The sequence below is a fragment of the Sorex fumeus genome, unplaced genomic scaffold (genome assembly GCF_029834395.1).
Source record: "Sorex fumeus unplaced genomic scaffold, SorFum_2.1 ptg000128l, whole genome shotgun sequence".
Lineage (NCBI taxonomy): Eukaryota > Metazoa > Chordata > Mammalia > Eulipotyphla > Soricidae > Sorex > Sorex fumeus.
In genome coordinates this window covers 26,302,974-26,320,816 of record NW_026606185.1, presented here as the reverse complement: position 1 = coordinate 26,320,816, position 17,843 = coordinate 26,302,974, and the positions used below count along the sequence as shown (strand labels likewise).

The 17,843-nt window shown below is 38.3% G+C and overlaps 1 protein-coding gene across 3 annotated transcripts in view; it reads right to left on the bottom strand.

The window, feature by feature from the left end:
- Window positions 1-301: 301 nt before the first annotated feature.
- RBBP8 (RB binding protein 8, endonuclease) overlaps window positions 302-17,843 on the bottom strand; it is a 72,316-nt gene continuing 54,774 nt past the window's right edge. For all 3 annotated transcript variants that reach the window (XM_056137979.1, XM_056137981.1, XM_056137980.1), the window contains exons 15-19: window positions 13,073-13,213; window positions 9,881-9,950; window positions 6,316-6,412; window positions 3,160-3,301; window positions 302-902 (exon numbers count right to left, since the gene is read on the bottom strand). In XM_056137979.1, the coding sequence (XP_055993954.1) occupies window positions 805-902; window positions 3,160-3,301; window positions 6,316-6,412; window positions 9,881-9,950; window positions 13,073-13,213 (548 nt within the window). In that variant the 3' untranslated portion in view covers window positions 302-804. The remainder of the gene's footprint in view (window positions 903-3,159; window positions 3,302-6,315; window positions 6,413-9,880; window positions 9,951-13,072; window positions 13,214-17,843) is intronic.

Here is a 17,843-nt window from a genome sequence, read left to right as displayed (position 1 = left end):
GTGGTATAAAAGAGAGAAATTATTTCACAAAAAGGATGTTCTTAACATAAATTAATACAGGAAAATAATATATCTGGACTTGAACCCACAGGAAGATAACTCAATACACCAAACAACACCCCCCCCCCAAAAAAAAACCCCATGGATGATCAAAAGAACATTTGAAGAGCTGTAACATTATGATCAAATCAGAGGATATTGTTAAACTACTGTTTATGGTAAAACGGTTGATATTTGCAGCTATCTTGAAAAAATAGTACTTAATACAGAGTGTGAATACTGTTCTTATTTCAGGTCAACAGAAGGAAGAAACTGGAAGGTTAAAGACTATTATATGTAGCCCTTTAGAAGACTTAAATGTCAGACACTGTAACAACCTACGGAGGGCCAAATGATTAAGAGAATTAAAATTTGTAGTGATTAACACGAAGTCACTGCTGGATGTAAATAGCAAGGAAAGATGGAGGAGAAGAAAAATAAGATAGGTAACAAATCACAGACTACAACTATATTATTTTCAAAATTGTAATTAGGTATTAACAAATAAAGTACATCAACAACTCTTAAGTTAGAGTGCAAAATGAAAGCACCTTATTGTTTTAAAGGTGCAAAAGCAAGAAAATCCGACAAACTTATCCACCGTTTAAACAGATGTGTATGGTGGGTAAATGCCATTCAAAAACATTTTCAATAGAAAAATGATTTATAAATCAGTTTAAAGAAGATCAAAATATTAATGTTTAACATCAGTTTTAACTATAAATAACTAAGAAGAAAAAATAGGTCCTGTTTTTGCTTGAACGTTTATGTCTTCTGCTCCTTGCCTTTCGGTGAAAACATTGCATTGTAAGGCTGCCGCCTCTTTGGACGAGGACAAGGATCAAGATCTTCTTTAATGTATCCTTAAAAGAAAATTACAAATTCAGAAGACTGTATTTGCAACATCTATTTCTTTCAGCATATATTTAGTCTTATTTAATACCTTCTTACTTTACTTGGTCTTCTAATTTTTAGTAAATGTTGACAAATAATTTCACAAATTAGTACCAGTTTTTTAAATTATATTAATGGTAATAGTGATTAAATATGTAACATTATGTCGGTTATCTCGGATGATGCTCATATTCCTTTGAAGCAGCTTCTAATATATCTATTACACTGATGAGGTAATGGTGCCTGGGAAGTTAAATAACATAACTCTCTGAAGTTTACAAAAACCTAGGCAGTGGAAGAGGAAGAACCTTGTCCATGATCTTACTTCAGAACCAAAGTTCTTAAGCACTTTCCTATTCTGTCTCCTAGAGGAAGTTAAATACTAAATATTTTTTTACTACAAATTCTGGATGACTATTTTGGGAAGACTGGTGAAGGGAAGTTGACAGGGGTGGAGGGAATGGTGTTGAATTATTGTATGCCTAAAACTCAACTAATAGTAATATAAATCATCTAGCACTGTAGCTGTCCTCCCCTTGTTCATCGATTTGTTCGAGCGGGCACCAGTAATGTCTCACAACAAATTGTGAGACTTGCTGTTACTGTTTTTGGCATATCAAATACATCACGGGGAGCTTACCAGGTTTTGCCGTGTGGGCGAGATACTCTCAGTAGCTTGCTGGGCTCTCCGAGAGGGGCGGAGGAAGCAAACCTGGGTTGGCCGTGTGCAAGGCAAACACCTTACCCACTGTGCTATTGCTCCAGCCCATGTAAATTCATGACTCTTTAATAAAATAATTTTTTAAAAAAAGTTTCTGCCAGTGTATCTCCCAGTAATTCATTTTGTATGTTTTTTGGGCCACACTTGGTGGTACACAGGGTTTACTCCTGGCTCTGTGCTCAGGGACCACTCCTAGAAGGGTTCTGGGGACAATATGTGGTGCTGGGGATTGAACCTGGGTTGGCTGCATACGAGGCAAGTGCCTACCCGCTGTACAATCACTCTGGCCCCTATCTCATAGTGATTCAATAAATAAATGGGAGTTTTTGTTATAGCTATTATATCAGTAACATGTCCCTATATTCTTCACATTATTCGGTTTTAAGGTGTCTCCCCAGTCACTGGGGAGAACTGTATTTTGACATATCCCTAGTACATATTAAGGGTACATATCCAGGTTCTAACCAGATTGTTTAATTCTACTTGATCACCAGGCAGAGACATCATGTCAAGAGGGGCATTTGTTTTGTTTTGTTTTGTTAGTGGAAAATAAGGTAACAGCCATTAAAGAGTTTTGGAATCTTTAGAAAAAACTTATCATTAAATATTGTTCCAGCTAAATATTGCTGGAGCAATAGCACAGTGGGTGGGGTGTTTGCCTTGAACACGGCCGACCCGGGTTTGTTCCTCTGTCCCTCTCAGACAGCCCGGCAAGCTACTGAAGAGTATCCCACCCGCTTGGCAGAGCCTGTCCAGCTACCCGTGGCATATTCGATATGCCAAGAACAGTAACAAAAAGTCTCACAACAGAGACGTTACTGGAGCCCACTCGAGCAAATCGATGAACAATGGGAGGACAGTGCTATAGTGCATTAAATATCTGGAACTCTTTTTTGTGGTACCAAGTATTAAACAAACCCAGGTCTCATATATATAAAGCATGTTCCTTACCACTGAGACACAACTCTGTTTATATATATCTGAAACATGAAAACTCATATATTTCTCACATTACATTAAGGTGTGATATATGAAGAAGCTAGTTTCATGTCAATAATTGTCCAAACAAAGGTCCATTTTATTCAGATAGGATTAATAAATACCCAGCTTCCTAGAAAATGTTGTAAAATATACGATTCAGAGTACTTGTTTTGAAAAGACGCTCTTTCATTTTTCAACAATTTAATGTTGCCAGCAACTTTATTGTAAAGTTTTTAAGTCATTTTGATGGCAGAATGAAAATAAAGTTACTTCTCTAAATTTGAGTGATGTTTTGAGTGCATATATAATCACATTAAAATAAGTATAAATAATCTTTGAGGCAAAAAATTACTTGAAAAGCTGAAGAGTACACTTTTACAGTTAAAAATCTACTTATATGTCACAAAATCAGCACACATTTTAAGAGCAGAAGGTAAAGAGAATCAAAGAGAGAGCTAACAGGTTAGACTTGTGTATATACAGCATTAAAAAAAAAATCCCAAAATGTTATAGTCTACTCTTACCTCTTTGCATACAAATTTGAGTGGAAGGAAAACCAACTTCCCAGAAATTCTCTGGAGTGTTAGGAGGAATATATCGGAATCGGTGTCTTGAGCAGGAAGCCAGCTTCTTTTCTCTTTCTTCAGCTGGAAAATCTGCATAATACTAATAATAAAAACTAGTAAAATTTTCACTAGTATGAATAGCAGGCAATGTTATATGCTAACTGACTAGAAGCGAAGAAAGCTCTTATTCAATAGGCTGATAATTATCACTGTATTTAAAAATAAGTGCTGGTAATATAAAATGTTTGCTTCACAAACTAGTAAAGTTTATCTCACCACGTAAATCAACATACTGCTTCCCTCATCAAAAAGTTTCAAAAGGAAAGTGCTAGCTGAACTTTATAGTGCATGGCAACATATATACACATATATAATATATATCATGTATTTATATATACATAATGTGTATATATAATATATATAGTGCATATATATGTGTATATATACACATTAATATATATGTATATGTATGTGTAAAATCTTCACCTTTGTCAAATTAGTAGTAAAAATGCAGAGATATGCATTTTTCCTGATAGTTTTCTCAACAGTTATTTGGATGTAACATGCGTGCTTGTAAGTAGTTTTCCTATCTCTATAGTTAATGAAAATGAAATGTTTATCTTTCAGTCTTGCAAGCCTTAAGACTTCCCCTTTAAACTGGGTTTCTCAGAGCCAGGGATGTGGCTTGGTTGGCAGAGCATACCTTGCATGCATGAGGCTGAGTTCGGTTCCTGGCACCACAAAACAAAACAAAAACATACCAATCCTCAACTCCACCCTCCTCTAATCCCTGCCAACAAAAACCAAAAAGAAAAAAAAAGGACTAGATTTTCTTATTAGACTCAAAGGCATATTACTTTTTAACAAGTGTGATCATCAAGAACCTAAACTTCATGCAATCTGGTATCCTTATACGTAAAATTTTATGTAGATCTTCAAGCTTTAGATCTAAGAAAACAAGTAGTATATAAAGCTTAATAGGATACAGGTAACAGCAGCACATAATTCAGTCTATTTCAGCTTGGGTTTAAACAACTAGAATGAACATACAGGAGACTCACAGGTAAGGTATGGGACTCAGAGATGGGAAGTGTGTATGTCTGCTTTCGAATGAAGACTGATTTAACATGACATTACCACACACGTGCTATGGTCAGCATGTGGAACAGGCAATGAATGCAGTAAACTTAGGAACTGTAAGCAAATATAGTATTAAAAATAACTGGATGGTACTTTCAGTACTGGTCATGAGGAAGCAAATGAGAACAGCCTAATTCTACCTTATACAACTGAAAAGTAGAAATTAATCATATAAACCAATTTTTCTCAGAGACTGGACAACAGACACTGGAAATTATTTCTGAGAGAAAGAAAGCAAATAAGCAGTGTTTCTAAGAGGCATTATTAGTTCCAGATTGTAAAGAGTTACAGCAATATCTAAAAACTTGTGGTTTATTTTGTCCATGTAGCCCACATTCTTTAGTTAAGATATAAAGGCTTTATGTAATCTCTTGTTATGTTTTACTTAAAACTCACTTGACAGGAGGTTTTACTTTAAAAAGAACTTGTTTTTCAGTATAGTCATTCTAATTTATATTCCTAAGTTTTCTGTATGAGTATATTTATTACCCATGGTAGAGTCTTGCAAGCACCCCTTGGCATGTTTGATATGCCAAAACCCAGTAATAATGATGGATCTCATTCCCCTGACCCTAAAAGAGCCTCCAATGTGGCACTTGCTAAAATCTCAGGGCTAGGACGAATGGAGACATTACTGGTGCCTGCTCGAGGAAACTGATGAAAAATGGGATGATAGCGATGACAGTGATACAGTGATATTTCTTACCACATCAAAATTTCTAGTTCAAAGTTGTTAAAAAGGAAATTTAAAAGAGAAACTAAATGCTGGAGGCAGGCAACTGATAGCTAATGTAAGATAATAAAAACAAGAAAAAAAAAAAAAACCTCAGAACCTGACTGGGATTATTTAGCACAGTGTAATTATAATAGCACTGTAGCACTGTTGTCACATTGTTCACTGATTTGCTTGAGCAGGCAACAGTAATGTCTCCATTGTGAGACTTGTTACTGTTTTTGGCATCTCGAATACACCATGGGGAGCTTGCCAGGCTCTGCCGTGTGGGTGGGATACTCTTGGTAGCTTGCCGGGCTCTCCGAGAGGGACGGAGAAATCGAACCTGGATTGCCCGCGTGCAAGGCAAATGCCCTACCTGCTGTGCTATCGCTCCAGCCCAATTATAATAGTACTATCTAGCTAAGTAGTTGAAGAAGCCAATATGTAAAAGGAAAATTTTAATTATATTATAAGGTTGGAAGAGTTTATACACTTTGTTTAGAAACAAAATAGGGGAAAAAGAGCTTATGGATATATCATTTAAAAAAATTGAGTATATTCCTTTCTTGGAAGTGCTGGTTCTAGTTTCAAACTTGAAGTTTCTTATAGGAACAGAAAATGCTGTCCTCAGAAGCACATATAAGAGTCTTTGCTTTAACACAGTGGAAAAATAAACACATACAAATTGGGCTGTACAGTGGGACAGGGCACTTATCTTGTATATGAAGGGATCTGGTTCCTTCCCTGGAACCTCATATGGTTTCTCCCTCCCCCACTGCCCTAAACATTGTCAGAAATGATCCCAAAACAAGATAAAGAAATGAAATACAAATAAATATTAAAAAGAGGGGCCAATGTCATAACTCAAAGGGCTGACTGCATGCTGGAGCTTCAGTCCTGGCACCAGATGATCCCCTGTGTACTTGCCAGGAGGGACTCCTGAGCACAGAGCCACTGTGCACCACCAGGAGTACCACAAAACAAAATAAAACAAAACAAAGAAAAATGGCACCAATGTCTTTAGTAATAAGAGCTAGGGTGTAGGATCCAGATCCAATTAATAAAAATCTAAGAAACTGAAAGCTCTCACTTTCATGTATTTATCTCTCACAGGCTAAAGCCAACATCTTCATATTTACTTGTCTTGTTATTCCTCACTCAAACTAGATTTCTCGGTACAAATGTTTGCATCTACAATTTAAAAATAAAGCTATTCTTAAAAAAATACCCAAAAGAATAATGCTTATATCAGCACTTACAATTTCACATTCCTTACACGTGTGTCCAAGCAATTTTCTTCTCTCTTCCTTTTTCCGAATTACCTCAATGTGAGGAAAATTTTGTACATTGTTCTCTCTGGAGGAAAATAAATTTAAAATTAACCCATCTGTTATAACCAAAACACACATTCATTTTATTGGAAATTCTTAGTCAGAAAAAAAATATTTCCTCAGCTAGTTTTTATTAGATATTTATTAAATGCCAACTGTATGTTATGTATTTTTTACTGCTGTTTTTCTTTCACTGTAAAAGATAACTCTAACTTCCCATTTCTGACCCTTACCAGACAAAAATACTCTGTTTGGAGGTAAACCAAAAATAACCAAAATAAAAAGGAATGCTTGTAATTTGGAGGATGGGGGTGAGAGGGTGGGGAGTTTGGGCCACACCTGGCTGTGCCCAGTGATTAATCCTAGAGGTGTTCCAGAAACCAGTGCCTGAATTGAACCAAGGTTGGCTGCATGCCAAGAGCCTTTCCCACTATATTATCTCTCTGGTCCCTGTATTTATATATTAAAATGCATAGAAAAGCACAACATTTCTTGGGAGAGGTTTTGGGGCCATATTTAGTAGTATGCTCATGAGTGACTCCTAGGATTGCTAGAGGGGCCATGCGGTTGCTAGATGCTCCAGTTTCTCTTAGACACTCGCTGCCATAAGCCTGGAATCTGCCATTTCAATAGGAGCCTCAATGGACCATAGTTCAATGAGAATTGAACTATGGTCAGTTGCAAGCAAAACATTTTAACCCCTAAACTGTCTTTCCGACCTAGGAAACCATAAATTCTTAACAAATGATCCCTCTTAGTATAGTTAGTTGGGTAAAGAGGATAAACAAGGACAGAAGCTAGACCTAAATGGAAATACATTTGTTTTGAATTGAAACGTACATATATGGTTAAAAAAAGTAAAAATAATTAACAAGAAATCAAAATAAATGAATACAGAAGGTGAGTTAGTGGCAAAACTACACACAAAAAATTATCTAAAAGATTCTAAAACAATGATTTGAATATGGATATTTCTATTGTAATATCTTAAGAACAAAAAGAACACAGCAAAAAACCATTTTTACAAATCATATTACTGGTGACAGTTATATTATTCTGAGATTGCTCTGTGTGTGTGTGTGTGTGTGTGTGTGTGTGTGTGTGTGTGTGTGTGTGTGTTGTGGAATATAGTGAAATGAGGAAAGATGATGGAGCCAAGAAGTAAATTTTCAGTGGGTGGGAAAAACAGATGCTGATGAAACAAAGGTTACATAAAAGTTCAACCTGAAGTATAGCCATTACTATAATGAATATGAAATATCTTATATTCATTGAGGCTCCTATTGAAATGGCAAATTCCAGGCTTATGGCAGCAAGTAAGTGTCTAAGAGAAACTGGAGCATCTTATTATAATAGAAGGAGGCTATGAAAGATGAGTAGGAAAGGGTTCATTCAAAGAGGCTTCTACTGTGAAAGATGGAGCAATGTCATTATCAATAAGAAAAATAACCGCAAAGGACCTAAACACCTAAATACATATATGTACACACACACACACACACACACACACACATTTATGGGGCAGGGGAAGGGGGGGAGAACTTGGCCAACATGGCCACAGTGCTTGGCCATATGATGTAGAGTTGCTGAGACCATGGAATGCCTGGGACCACCAGGGGATGCTGGTGATGCTGGGCTTGATTGTACGGTGGGTGGGGGAAGCTCCAGGACTGTATCTGCTGGTGCTCAGAGGGCCATGTGCTGTCAGGGATTGAATCAGGAGCCTGTGTATGCAAAGCATGTACCCCTGAACCTTCTGCTGGCTCCCTCGCCTCAAATATATTAAAATTCATGAATTCATAATGATACTTAGACAAAAAACTCTACATCACATTTGAGATGCTAGGGCACTGTTTCTTTGGAAATTTGGCATATAAAAAATTATCATTTAGCAACAACAAAACAGTAGAATGCTAGCTCTTAGTAGGGTCTGAGAGGCATCAGTGGAGATTAATTTTGGATAATCAGATTTCCCCCGCCCCCAAAGTTTATTTTATTAAAGCACCGTTAGTTACCAAGTTATTTATAGTTGGGTTTTTTAACACACAATGTTCCATGACAGATCCTGCCAGTGTCAACTTCCCTCTCCCAGGTTCCCTCTCTGGTCACCCTACCCCAGCCCCAGCCTGCCCTCTTGACAGGCATCTTTTAACTTTGGTTATTAAATAAGTTTGGGTCTGGTAAGTTCAGTGTTTTTGACTCTGTGGATTGGATATTTAGCTCTATCATTCCTTGATACCATTGATGTACCTGAATCTCCTTGACCCCTGCTCTTGTTGCTTCTCATTGATTGATCTTCCCTTCCCATTCACTCTATTTCTTTTCTTCTCCTCCCTATTCTCTAGGGACCCGTCAGATTTCTATTTTTTTTTTTTCTTTTTGGGTCACCAGGCTATGCTCAGGGGTTACTCAGCCTGGCTCATGCACTCAGGAGGAATTACTCCGGGTGGTGCTCAAGGGACTATATGGGATGCTGGGAATCGAACCTGGGTTGACCTCGTGCAAGGCAAACACCCTACCCGCTGTGCTACTGCTCCAGCCCCAGGACCTGTCAGATTTCTAAATTTTTGAACAGATATCAAAAAAGTAAAGAACTTTGTTAACTGACTCAATTTGCCAATATCATAAAAGGAGAAAGAACATAAAACATTTTTAGAAGGAATTATTATGCCTTAAATCTATTATTGACTATGCCTTATTCTAGAATGAATAATACAACAATCTTGGCATAAAAGACAGAAAGTAGCATTAAGCTGCAAAATAAAAATTCTTAACAATTTTTTTGGTAGGGGCCACCCCGCGGAGAGTTCAGTGCTCTGGCCCGGTGGTGCAGTGCTGCTCAGGCTAGAGGTCCTTGTGGAGCCAACGGGGCCAATTTGGCAATGCCAGAATGTCGATGTGGTGCTGGGATCAAACTGAGGACCTTGAAAATGCTAGGGATATACTTAACTACTTAAACTATGTCCCCACATTTGTTCCCTTAAATATTACCAGGGATGACACCTAAGCATAGAGCTAGGAGCATTACCAGGGAACCACAACGTTTTTATATACTCTATTACAATTTATTTTTACACACTTTATGCTTATACTATAAAGAAATATACATTTTTAAGTATACTAAAAATACTATTGAATCAATATGGGTTTCTTTGGTTTTGAGGAATATTTTATAGCTATTTAAGGTGTGAATAAGAGGAAGTTAAATTCAGACAAAACCCCCACTGAGGTAACAGTATATAATAAACCCCCCAAAGTTCAAATAAAGTTTACATTAAAAGAAAGAAAATAACCATCACCACTACTTAAACAATATATACAATGGTAGTAAAATTTTTCTTATTTTTAAATTTTCATTTATATACTTAAGTTTCAATTCTATTATATTCATAAAGTGATATGTATTCTTTTTAACCAATTTAGCAGTAAGATATACTCTGTCAAAGATAGCTCTACTGTATCACACTGTTGCTAGTAGTCAAGTTCAACTTACCTTTCGTCATCTTTAAAATATGGCTCCACAAATGCTTTCCGTTTGATTTTATCTTGTTTATCACCATGAGCTATAAATACAACGAACCATCACAAATTAAATTAGAACTTAGAGAGAGGAGCCCAATAGATAGTATAGTGGCCAGGATGCTTGCCATGTAAACAGACAGACCTGATTTGATCCCTAGTACCCCATATAGCTCCCTGAACCTGTCAGAAGTGATCCCTGAGTGCAGAGCCAGTAGTAAGTTTGAGCACCACCAGATGTGGCCCCAAACACAAAATAGTAACAATAATTAAATAAATATAAAAACATACAGAGGGATGATCAGCTATATTAAGAAAAATACAGCACATAATAAAATTTCAGTTTTTATTTTATTTCCTTTTCCAAGTTGCTGGGTACATTGTTTAAAATTTCCAGAATAATTTTTTCCCCTCTCTTTTTCATATAGATGAAAGGATTCATCCTACTCAGAATTGCTGAAAACTTAAAAAAAAAATCTATGTAAGTATCTAAGACTCAAAAATTCTATATGAGCATATTCATTGCTGCCTACCATCACAGACTGCAATGCATACTTTCTTTGCTTCGTAGATTTTTCTTTTGGCTTTTTGGGTGACATCTGGTGATGCTCAGGGGTTACTCATGATGGTGCTTGGAGGACCATATGGGATGCTGGGTTCAAACCCAGGTCAGCTGAGTGCAAGGCAAATTCCCTACCCACTATATACTATTGCTCTGGCCCCTCCTTAGAGTTTTTCTTTAAAAAAACCTATTTTACACCACACATAAAAACTATATAAAAAATACATATGTAGACATGTTATTTATATATATATATTTAGACCATTTCAGAGTGGTTCTTTTAAATGATAATGTGGCCATTATCAGGATATGTGCTCATCGATGCCAATACAAAACACTAAATAAACCAGTTTAAAACACTTTGTGTTAGGAGCTGGAACCAAGGTCTGGAGGATAAGGTGCTTGCCTTGCACATGACTGACCTGAGTTTGATCCCTGGCATTCCCTGAGCCTGCCAAGAGTGGTGCAGAGCCAAAAGTAACTCCTGAGAACTGCTGGGTGTGGTCCTCCCACCAATTTTTAAACACAGAAGCATTATGCATTAGACTAAAATTAATGACTGCTTTACTCATAGTAAGAAGGTGAGATATTTAGAATTTTAATTTTCAATCAAGATAATCTAATAATTTCTCTTATTCTTTTGACCACTATTCTACATTGTAAAATTACTGCTCTAATGAAAGGGATCTTAGAAGACCTACACATATGTAGGGAAACATTGGTTGTCCTTACTCCTCTGCCTCAGGGAGCTTAGGTTTATTGGGTAATATCCATCACAATGCTCCCGAAGCACTGTCATTTCCTTGGTATTCATTTTTAACTTCTCTTCCCTGTGCTCTGCTTTTTCTATCGGTTAATCACTCATTTCCCCTAAACAGAACCTGTGACTTGTAAGGTCAGATCCTTCTAAGGACTCTGAATTTTGTATTTCTAAGTGAAGTATTGCTTTTCTCTTTCCCTTCTGTCCTTTGCATAGTTGCATAGTTTACTTCAGAGCAATTTCCTTTTTGCACAGACACAGGAAGACAGTTAATGCTACACTATGCTTTTGTAAGTTGGGAGTTAATTGACTGCGGATAATATTTACTCCTGGGTATCTGGCATATCTACTTAACTTAAAGCCTCAGTTGTTCTTAGTTCCTAGCTAGCACCCCAAAAGCAGGGTTGTAACGAAGGGACTGGATAGACCTAGGGCAAGCCCTTGAAACGGGACAGGCCAAGTACCATAAAACTTATCATTTTAAGAGCATGGTTGTGGACAAATTGTGTCATGATCCAAAGAAAAGTGACTGGACAAGGACACTACTAGTGTTAGGAAGGACTAATCTGGCCTGAGAACTGTAGTCTGGGATCTATAGTGAGATGTTCCCAAGAGAGCCACCCTATAAGATTAATATATCTCTTACTGTGTCCATACATGACTACAAAGATTATTAAGGAGTAAGTAAATCTAAGATGGTTGTTTATGGACTAAGGAAAGGAGAAGTATGTCCTTATATGAAATTCTGCCCTTGAGCAAATCTAGCCAGAGATCTTTGTCTTAGAAGCGCTTCCCAAAGCTTTACTATGTTGATTGTGCTATCTAACATAGGTGTAGTTGCTACCCCAAAAGCTTGGCTGAGAGACATGTGGAGAGAAGCATAAAGGATAGGAGGAGAGGGACAAAGTGAGACTGGAAGGGACACTCAGTGAGACTGAAACAGGAGCACGGGGAAAATGGAATAAATCGTGAGACCAAGATTGGAATAAATGGCGACTGATTACCAACCAGCCTGGTGGCCCTGTTCCCTCCTTCATGTGTCTGTTGGCAGCAGTAGCAGGCCAGGGTGGGTTAGGGGCTCATGGCCACCAAACGCACATGGCGAAAGCACTCACACCACTTATTTATTGAGTACACACACATAAATATATATTACAATTGGTACTTTGTAAATCATTCAAGTAGAATATGAATCTGAATCTTTGGAAAAACTTTTTCCTTCCACTCTATTACAATTACACACATATATGTATATAGTAATGTAGGAGTACTCCTATTTATTCAGTTGTACACTTATGTTTTTACATGCTTTGTGTTTATGTTATAAAAAAACATGGTATTGAATCAATATAGATTTCTTGGTTTTGAGAAATATTTTATGGCTACTTAAGATGTTAATGAGGGGACACTAAATGGATGGCAAAGTGGAATCTTCTGAACTTTTTGGGGTAACTTTTCTATTAGTGTGAAATTACCTAAAAGAATCGTGAAAAAAATTTTATACAAGGAATATGAAACCTTAACTCTTAATATAACTATCAAATCTGAAATTAGCACTGTAGCACTGTCCTCCCATTGCTCATCGATTTGCTTGAGTGGGCACCAGTAGCATCTCCACTGTGAGATTTGTTGCTACTGTTTTTGGCATATCAAATATGCTACAGGGAGCTTATCAGGCTTTGCTGTGCGGATGGGATACTCTCAATAGCTTGCCAGGCTTTCCAAGAGGGGCAGAGGAATCAAACCAAGGTCGACCCTGTGCAAGGCAAACGCCCTACCCTCTGTGCTTTAATTTGCAGAATTCAGTGGGATAAAGAAGTCATTTAGAAAGAAAATAACCATACCATTTGGTTTCTTTGTGGTAGCTGACAATTCTTCTTCACCTGCTACTTGTGAGAAACAATCTGGCAAATAGGAATCATATTCTTCATGTGTTGTCCGATCAAACATATCTTCTAAACTATCATTCATTATTCTTTCTCCATCTATGTAAGAATAAAAAGCATTGGTTTACAGAAATAAGCAAACTTCTTGCTTTCTAGGTACAACAATGTGAAACTTGTAGTAACTTACATGAAATAATACTGATTTGCAGGAGCCAAGAATAAAACCCCAAGTCTGGGTAGTTATTAGACATTTACAAAGGTTTTATATTATTGTCTTAAATGTATGCTTTATATTATAGCTTTACTCATATAAAGACAGTGCTAGCTTTTGCTAATTCTTTACAAACATTAACGTCTTCTCCTGTCAACTGATAATTTGTACTAAATCAAAAGGAATCCTGCCAAATAAACTGAAGAATATAAAATATATAAGTATAGAAAAATCATAGTGAATGATAAAAATATTAATGTTTTAAAATACATACAAGTAGCTGACATTAAAATCTATACAAAATTCTACTTACTACTTATTTTTTATTTTGCTTTTTGGGTCACACCCGGCGATGCTTAAGGGTTACTCCTGACTCCGCACTCAGTAATTACTCCTGGCGGTGCTCAGGGGACCATATGGGATACTGGGAACAGAACCCAGGTCGGCCGCATGCAAGGCAAACGCCCTACCCACTGTGCTATCGCTCCAGCCCTACTACTACTTATTTTTTTTTAATATGGTAGGAAAAACTGATAAGAACAGATACTACACTTGATCTTAGTGGTAGGGTGTTTGCCTTGCAATCCGCCGGCCTGGCAGAGCTGGGTTCAATTCCTCCACCCCTCTTGGAGAGCCCGGCAAGCTACCGAGAGTATTTCGCCCACATGGCAAAGCCTGGAAAGCTACCTGTGATGTATTCAATAGACCAAACACAGTAACAACAAGTCTCACAATGGAGACATTCCTGGGCCCACTCGAGCAAATAGATGAACAACAGGAGGACAGTGCTATAGTGCTACAGTGGTAGGAAAAAACTATTTCTTTGCACCATTTATTAACAACTAGTAGTTTAATGTTCATATTAATAATTCAATTCCATATTTGATATTTAAAATGATAAATACATCTTTAGAATACTAATTACATTCCCCATTAAAAATCCCATTATACAAATCAGATTTTAAAAAACACTAAAAGGGGACTCGAAAGATGGTACAGTGGGCAGGGCACTTGCCTTGCATGCAGCTGATCCAGGTCTTGATTCCCAGTATCCCTGAGCTCTGCCAGGAGTGATCTCTGAGTGCAGAGTCAGGAGTAAGCCCTAAGCACTACTGGGTATGGTACAAAAAACTAAACAAGGGGGCTGGAGTGATAGCACAGCGGGTAGGGCCTTGCACGCAGCCGACCCGGGTTCCATTCCCAGCATCCCATATGGTCCCCCGAGCACCGCCAGGAGTAATTCCTGAGTGCATGAGCCAGGAATGAGCCAGGAATAACCCCTGTGTATTGCCAGGTGTGACCCAAAAAGGAAAAAAAAAGAAAAAAAAACTAAACAAAAAACTCACTAAAAAACAGATTAAACTGGAAATTGGAATGGGTAACAAAGAGAACAAAAGTATATGTGAATTATTCTATAAAAAGCCTACTACCTCTTCAAATCTCATGCTCTAGCACTTTTATTCTTTATTCTATTTTTTTTTTGGGAGGGGGGGAGGGTCACACCCAGCGGTGCTCAATGGTTACTTCTGGCTGTGTGCTCAGGAATTACTCCTGATGGGCCTTGGGGGACCACATGGAAAGTAGGAGATCAAACCTGAATTGGCTGCATGCAAGGCTACTCACGGTATTCTCTCAAGCCTAAATATATGTGTACATTTCATGTATTTTTAATAAATGTTTATATCTATAGAGAGATGTTGTATGAAAGGTATTTTTTCCTGTTGTATTTTTTGGATGGCCATACCCGGTGGTGCTCAGGCCTTATTCCTGGCTCTGCGCTCAGTAATCATTCCTGCAGGGCTTAAGGGACCATAAGAGATGCTAGGTATTGAACCACAGTTGGCTACATGCAAGACAAATGCCCTATTTGCTACATCACTGCTCTGGTCCCACTTTTACTGTTTTATTTGGTGATGGTATGGTGTGGTAACTTTGCACTCCTAGTGCATATAAACATTTACAAGCAAGTAAATTTTTTTTTAATCTCACTGAAAAGGTATTTAGCACTGTAGCACTGTCCTCCCCTCGTTCACCGATTTGCTCGAGTGGGCACCAGTAACGTCTCCATTGTGAGACTTGCTGTTATATTGAGTCTCCATTGTGAGACTTTTTGGCATATTGAATATGCCATGGAGAGCTTGCCAGGCTCTTCCGTGTGGGCAGGATACTCTTGGTAGCTTGCTGGGCTCTCTGAGAGGGACAGTGGAATCTAACCCGGGTCGGCTGCGTGCAAGGCAAATGCCCTACCCACTGCACTATTGTTCCAGCATTAACTATCGTTAGTAGACAACTCACATGACATTTATTTGTGACCCTGCCAAATAATAATTTACATCATATGCAATTTTTCATCTTGTTGCCTACGGATCTTTATTCTTATGAATTTGTGTAAATGACTAAAAGTAGTTGATACTATCTAGAAATAAGCTAAATTGGATCAGAGGCTTGAGTAAGTGAATATATAAATGTATATAGCATGTATATCAGGCATGTTTATGGCTTAGAATTGTTTTCTATATAAAAATGTGTTAGTGAAAAGGTATTTACACATTATTATTATTAAAAGTCAACAAACCACTGTTTATGTTTTTTTTAACAGGTACTGACCACTCAACCCAAGAACTCAATTACTCAACCATATGGGTAGTTTTTATTCCTAAAGAATACACTTACCTGCCATAGAGGCAGGAGGTGGGGTGGAGTGGTGTGGGGTGGACGGGAGGAATACTGGGGATATTGGTGGTGGAAAATGCACACTGGTGGAGGGATGGGTGTTAGATCATTGTATGACTGAAACTCAATCATGAAAGCTTTGTAGTTGTATCATATCTTGTGATTGAAAAAATAAAACAAAACAAAAAAAGAACACAGACTTAAAACTACCAAAAATTTCTCTCACGCTGCATTTTAGGGTAGCAAAAGATAAGTACTTCAAAGGAAATGAAGACAACACTGGTTGCTTTATTATTTGATCTTTAGCAGGTAGAATACTCTGCAGAAGATAGGGAATGTATATGGTTTGAATTTCCCTTGTCTAAAAGATGATCACTGGGAAAAGCCTCTGCTTTCAGCTGCAGAGGCCATGTGACAGGCCCTAACTCTTTAATATGTAAAGGGGAATCACTTTATCACGTGACATCCCATTACTCATCAATTTGCTCGAGGCGGGTGCCAGTAACGTTTCCATTCGTCCTTGTCACGTGCTAGTGTAGCCCAACGACGTCTGCTTGTTCTAGGAACACAAGAGCCTCAAACCAATCGTTCAGGATCTTGACAAAGATGTTTGACCATCTTGTATGTGGGTGGCCACACAATATTTTGATGTCCGGTGGAATGCAGTCGGTAACGGCTCTACTCCAGTGGTTCATTCCATTGAGAGCAAATGGAATGTCAGGAACGAGACTGTTTCTCATAAACATTTTCTTCGTGAGATTCAGCTGAAGTCCAACCTTTCCACACTCACAGTCACAGTCGGCCAGGATGTGTGTCGCTTGGCTAATGTTTGGTGTTATTAGAACGATGTCATCAGTGAAGTGGAGGTGGTATAGTTGCCGACGGTCTATCTTCACTCCCATTCCTTCCCATTCCAGTCGTCGTATGACGTTCTCGAGGGTGGCACTGAAGAGTTTCTGTGAAATGGTATCACCCTGCTGAACCCTTCTCTTGACATGGATGATCACTTCCTTGTAGAATGGTGAGATCTTGCTAGTGAATCCGTAATACAGCTCACGGAGGATCCTGATGTATTGAGTTTGAATGCCCTATTTGCTAGGGCTTCGATGACCGCTTCCGCCTCAACAGAATCAAAGGCCTTCTTTAAATCAATGAACGTTAGACAGAGTGGCATCTTGAACTCCGGAGAAACCTCAGTGAGCTTGGTTATTGTGTGGATATGGTAGATTCTGTTGAATCCTTTGCGAAACCCGGCTTGCTCGCATGGTTGTTCTCCATCTAGTGTTCTGCCAATCCTATTCAGGATGACTCGAGTGATCAGCTTGTAGACGACAGACAACAGGCAGACTGGGCGATAGTTGTCAATGTTGTGGATGTCTCCCTTCTTGTACAGTAGTACAGTCCTGCTGGTTTTCCATTGGGATGGAACCTTGCATTCAGACAGGTAGCATGTGAAGAGGCTAGCCAGTGTATTGATGAGTACTGACGGCAGGTTCTTCAGGTTCTTCAGGTGTTCGGGTCTGACCTTGTCTGGGCTGGGTGCTGTTCACTTCTTTACTGACGAAATGGCGTGTTGGATTTCGGGAAGGAGAACGTTGGGAATGACATATCCATCCTGTGGAATTTGGTATGTGGGCAGGTGGACATGGCTATCGAAGAGATCTGAGTAGAAGTCATGGATAATCTTCTCCACTGCCCTTCTGGAAGATGTGATAGATCCATCAGGATGTCAGAGGGCAGTCATCTTGGTCTTGTAGTTGGCGAAGGACAGGCAGGCATTGTGAATGCTTTACCCAGCTTCTGCCACATATGCCAGCACTTCTGCTCTTCTCTCTTTGAGGTCTT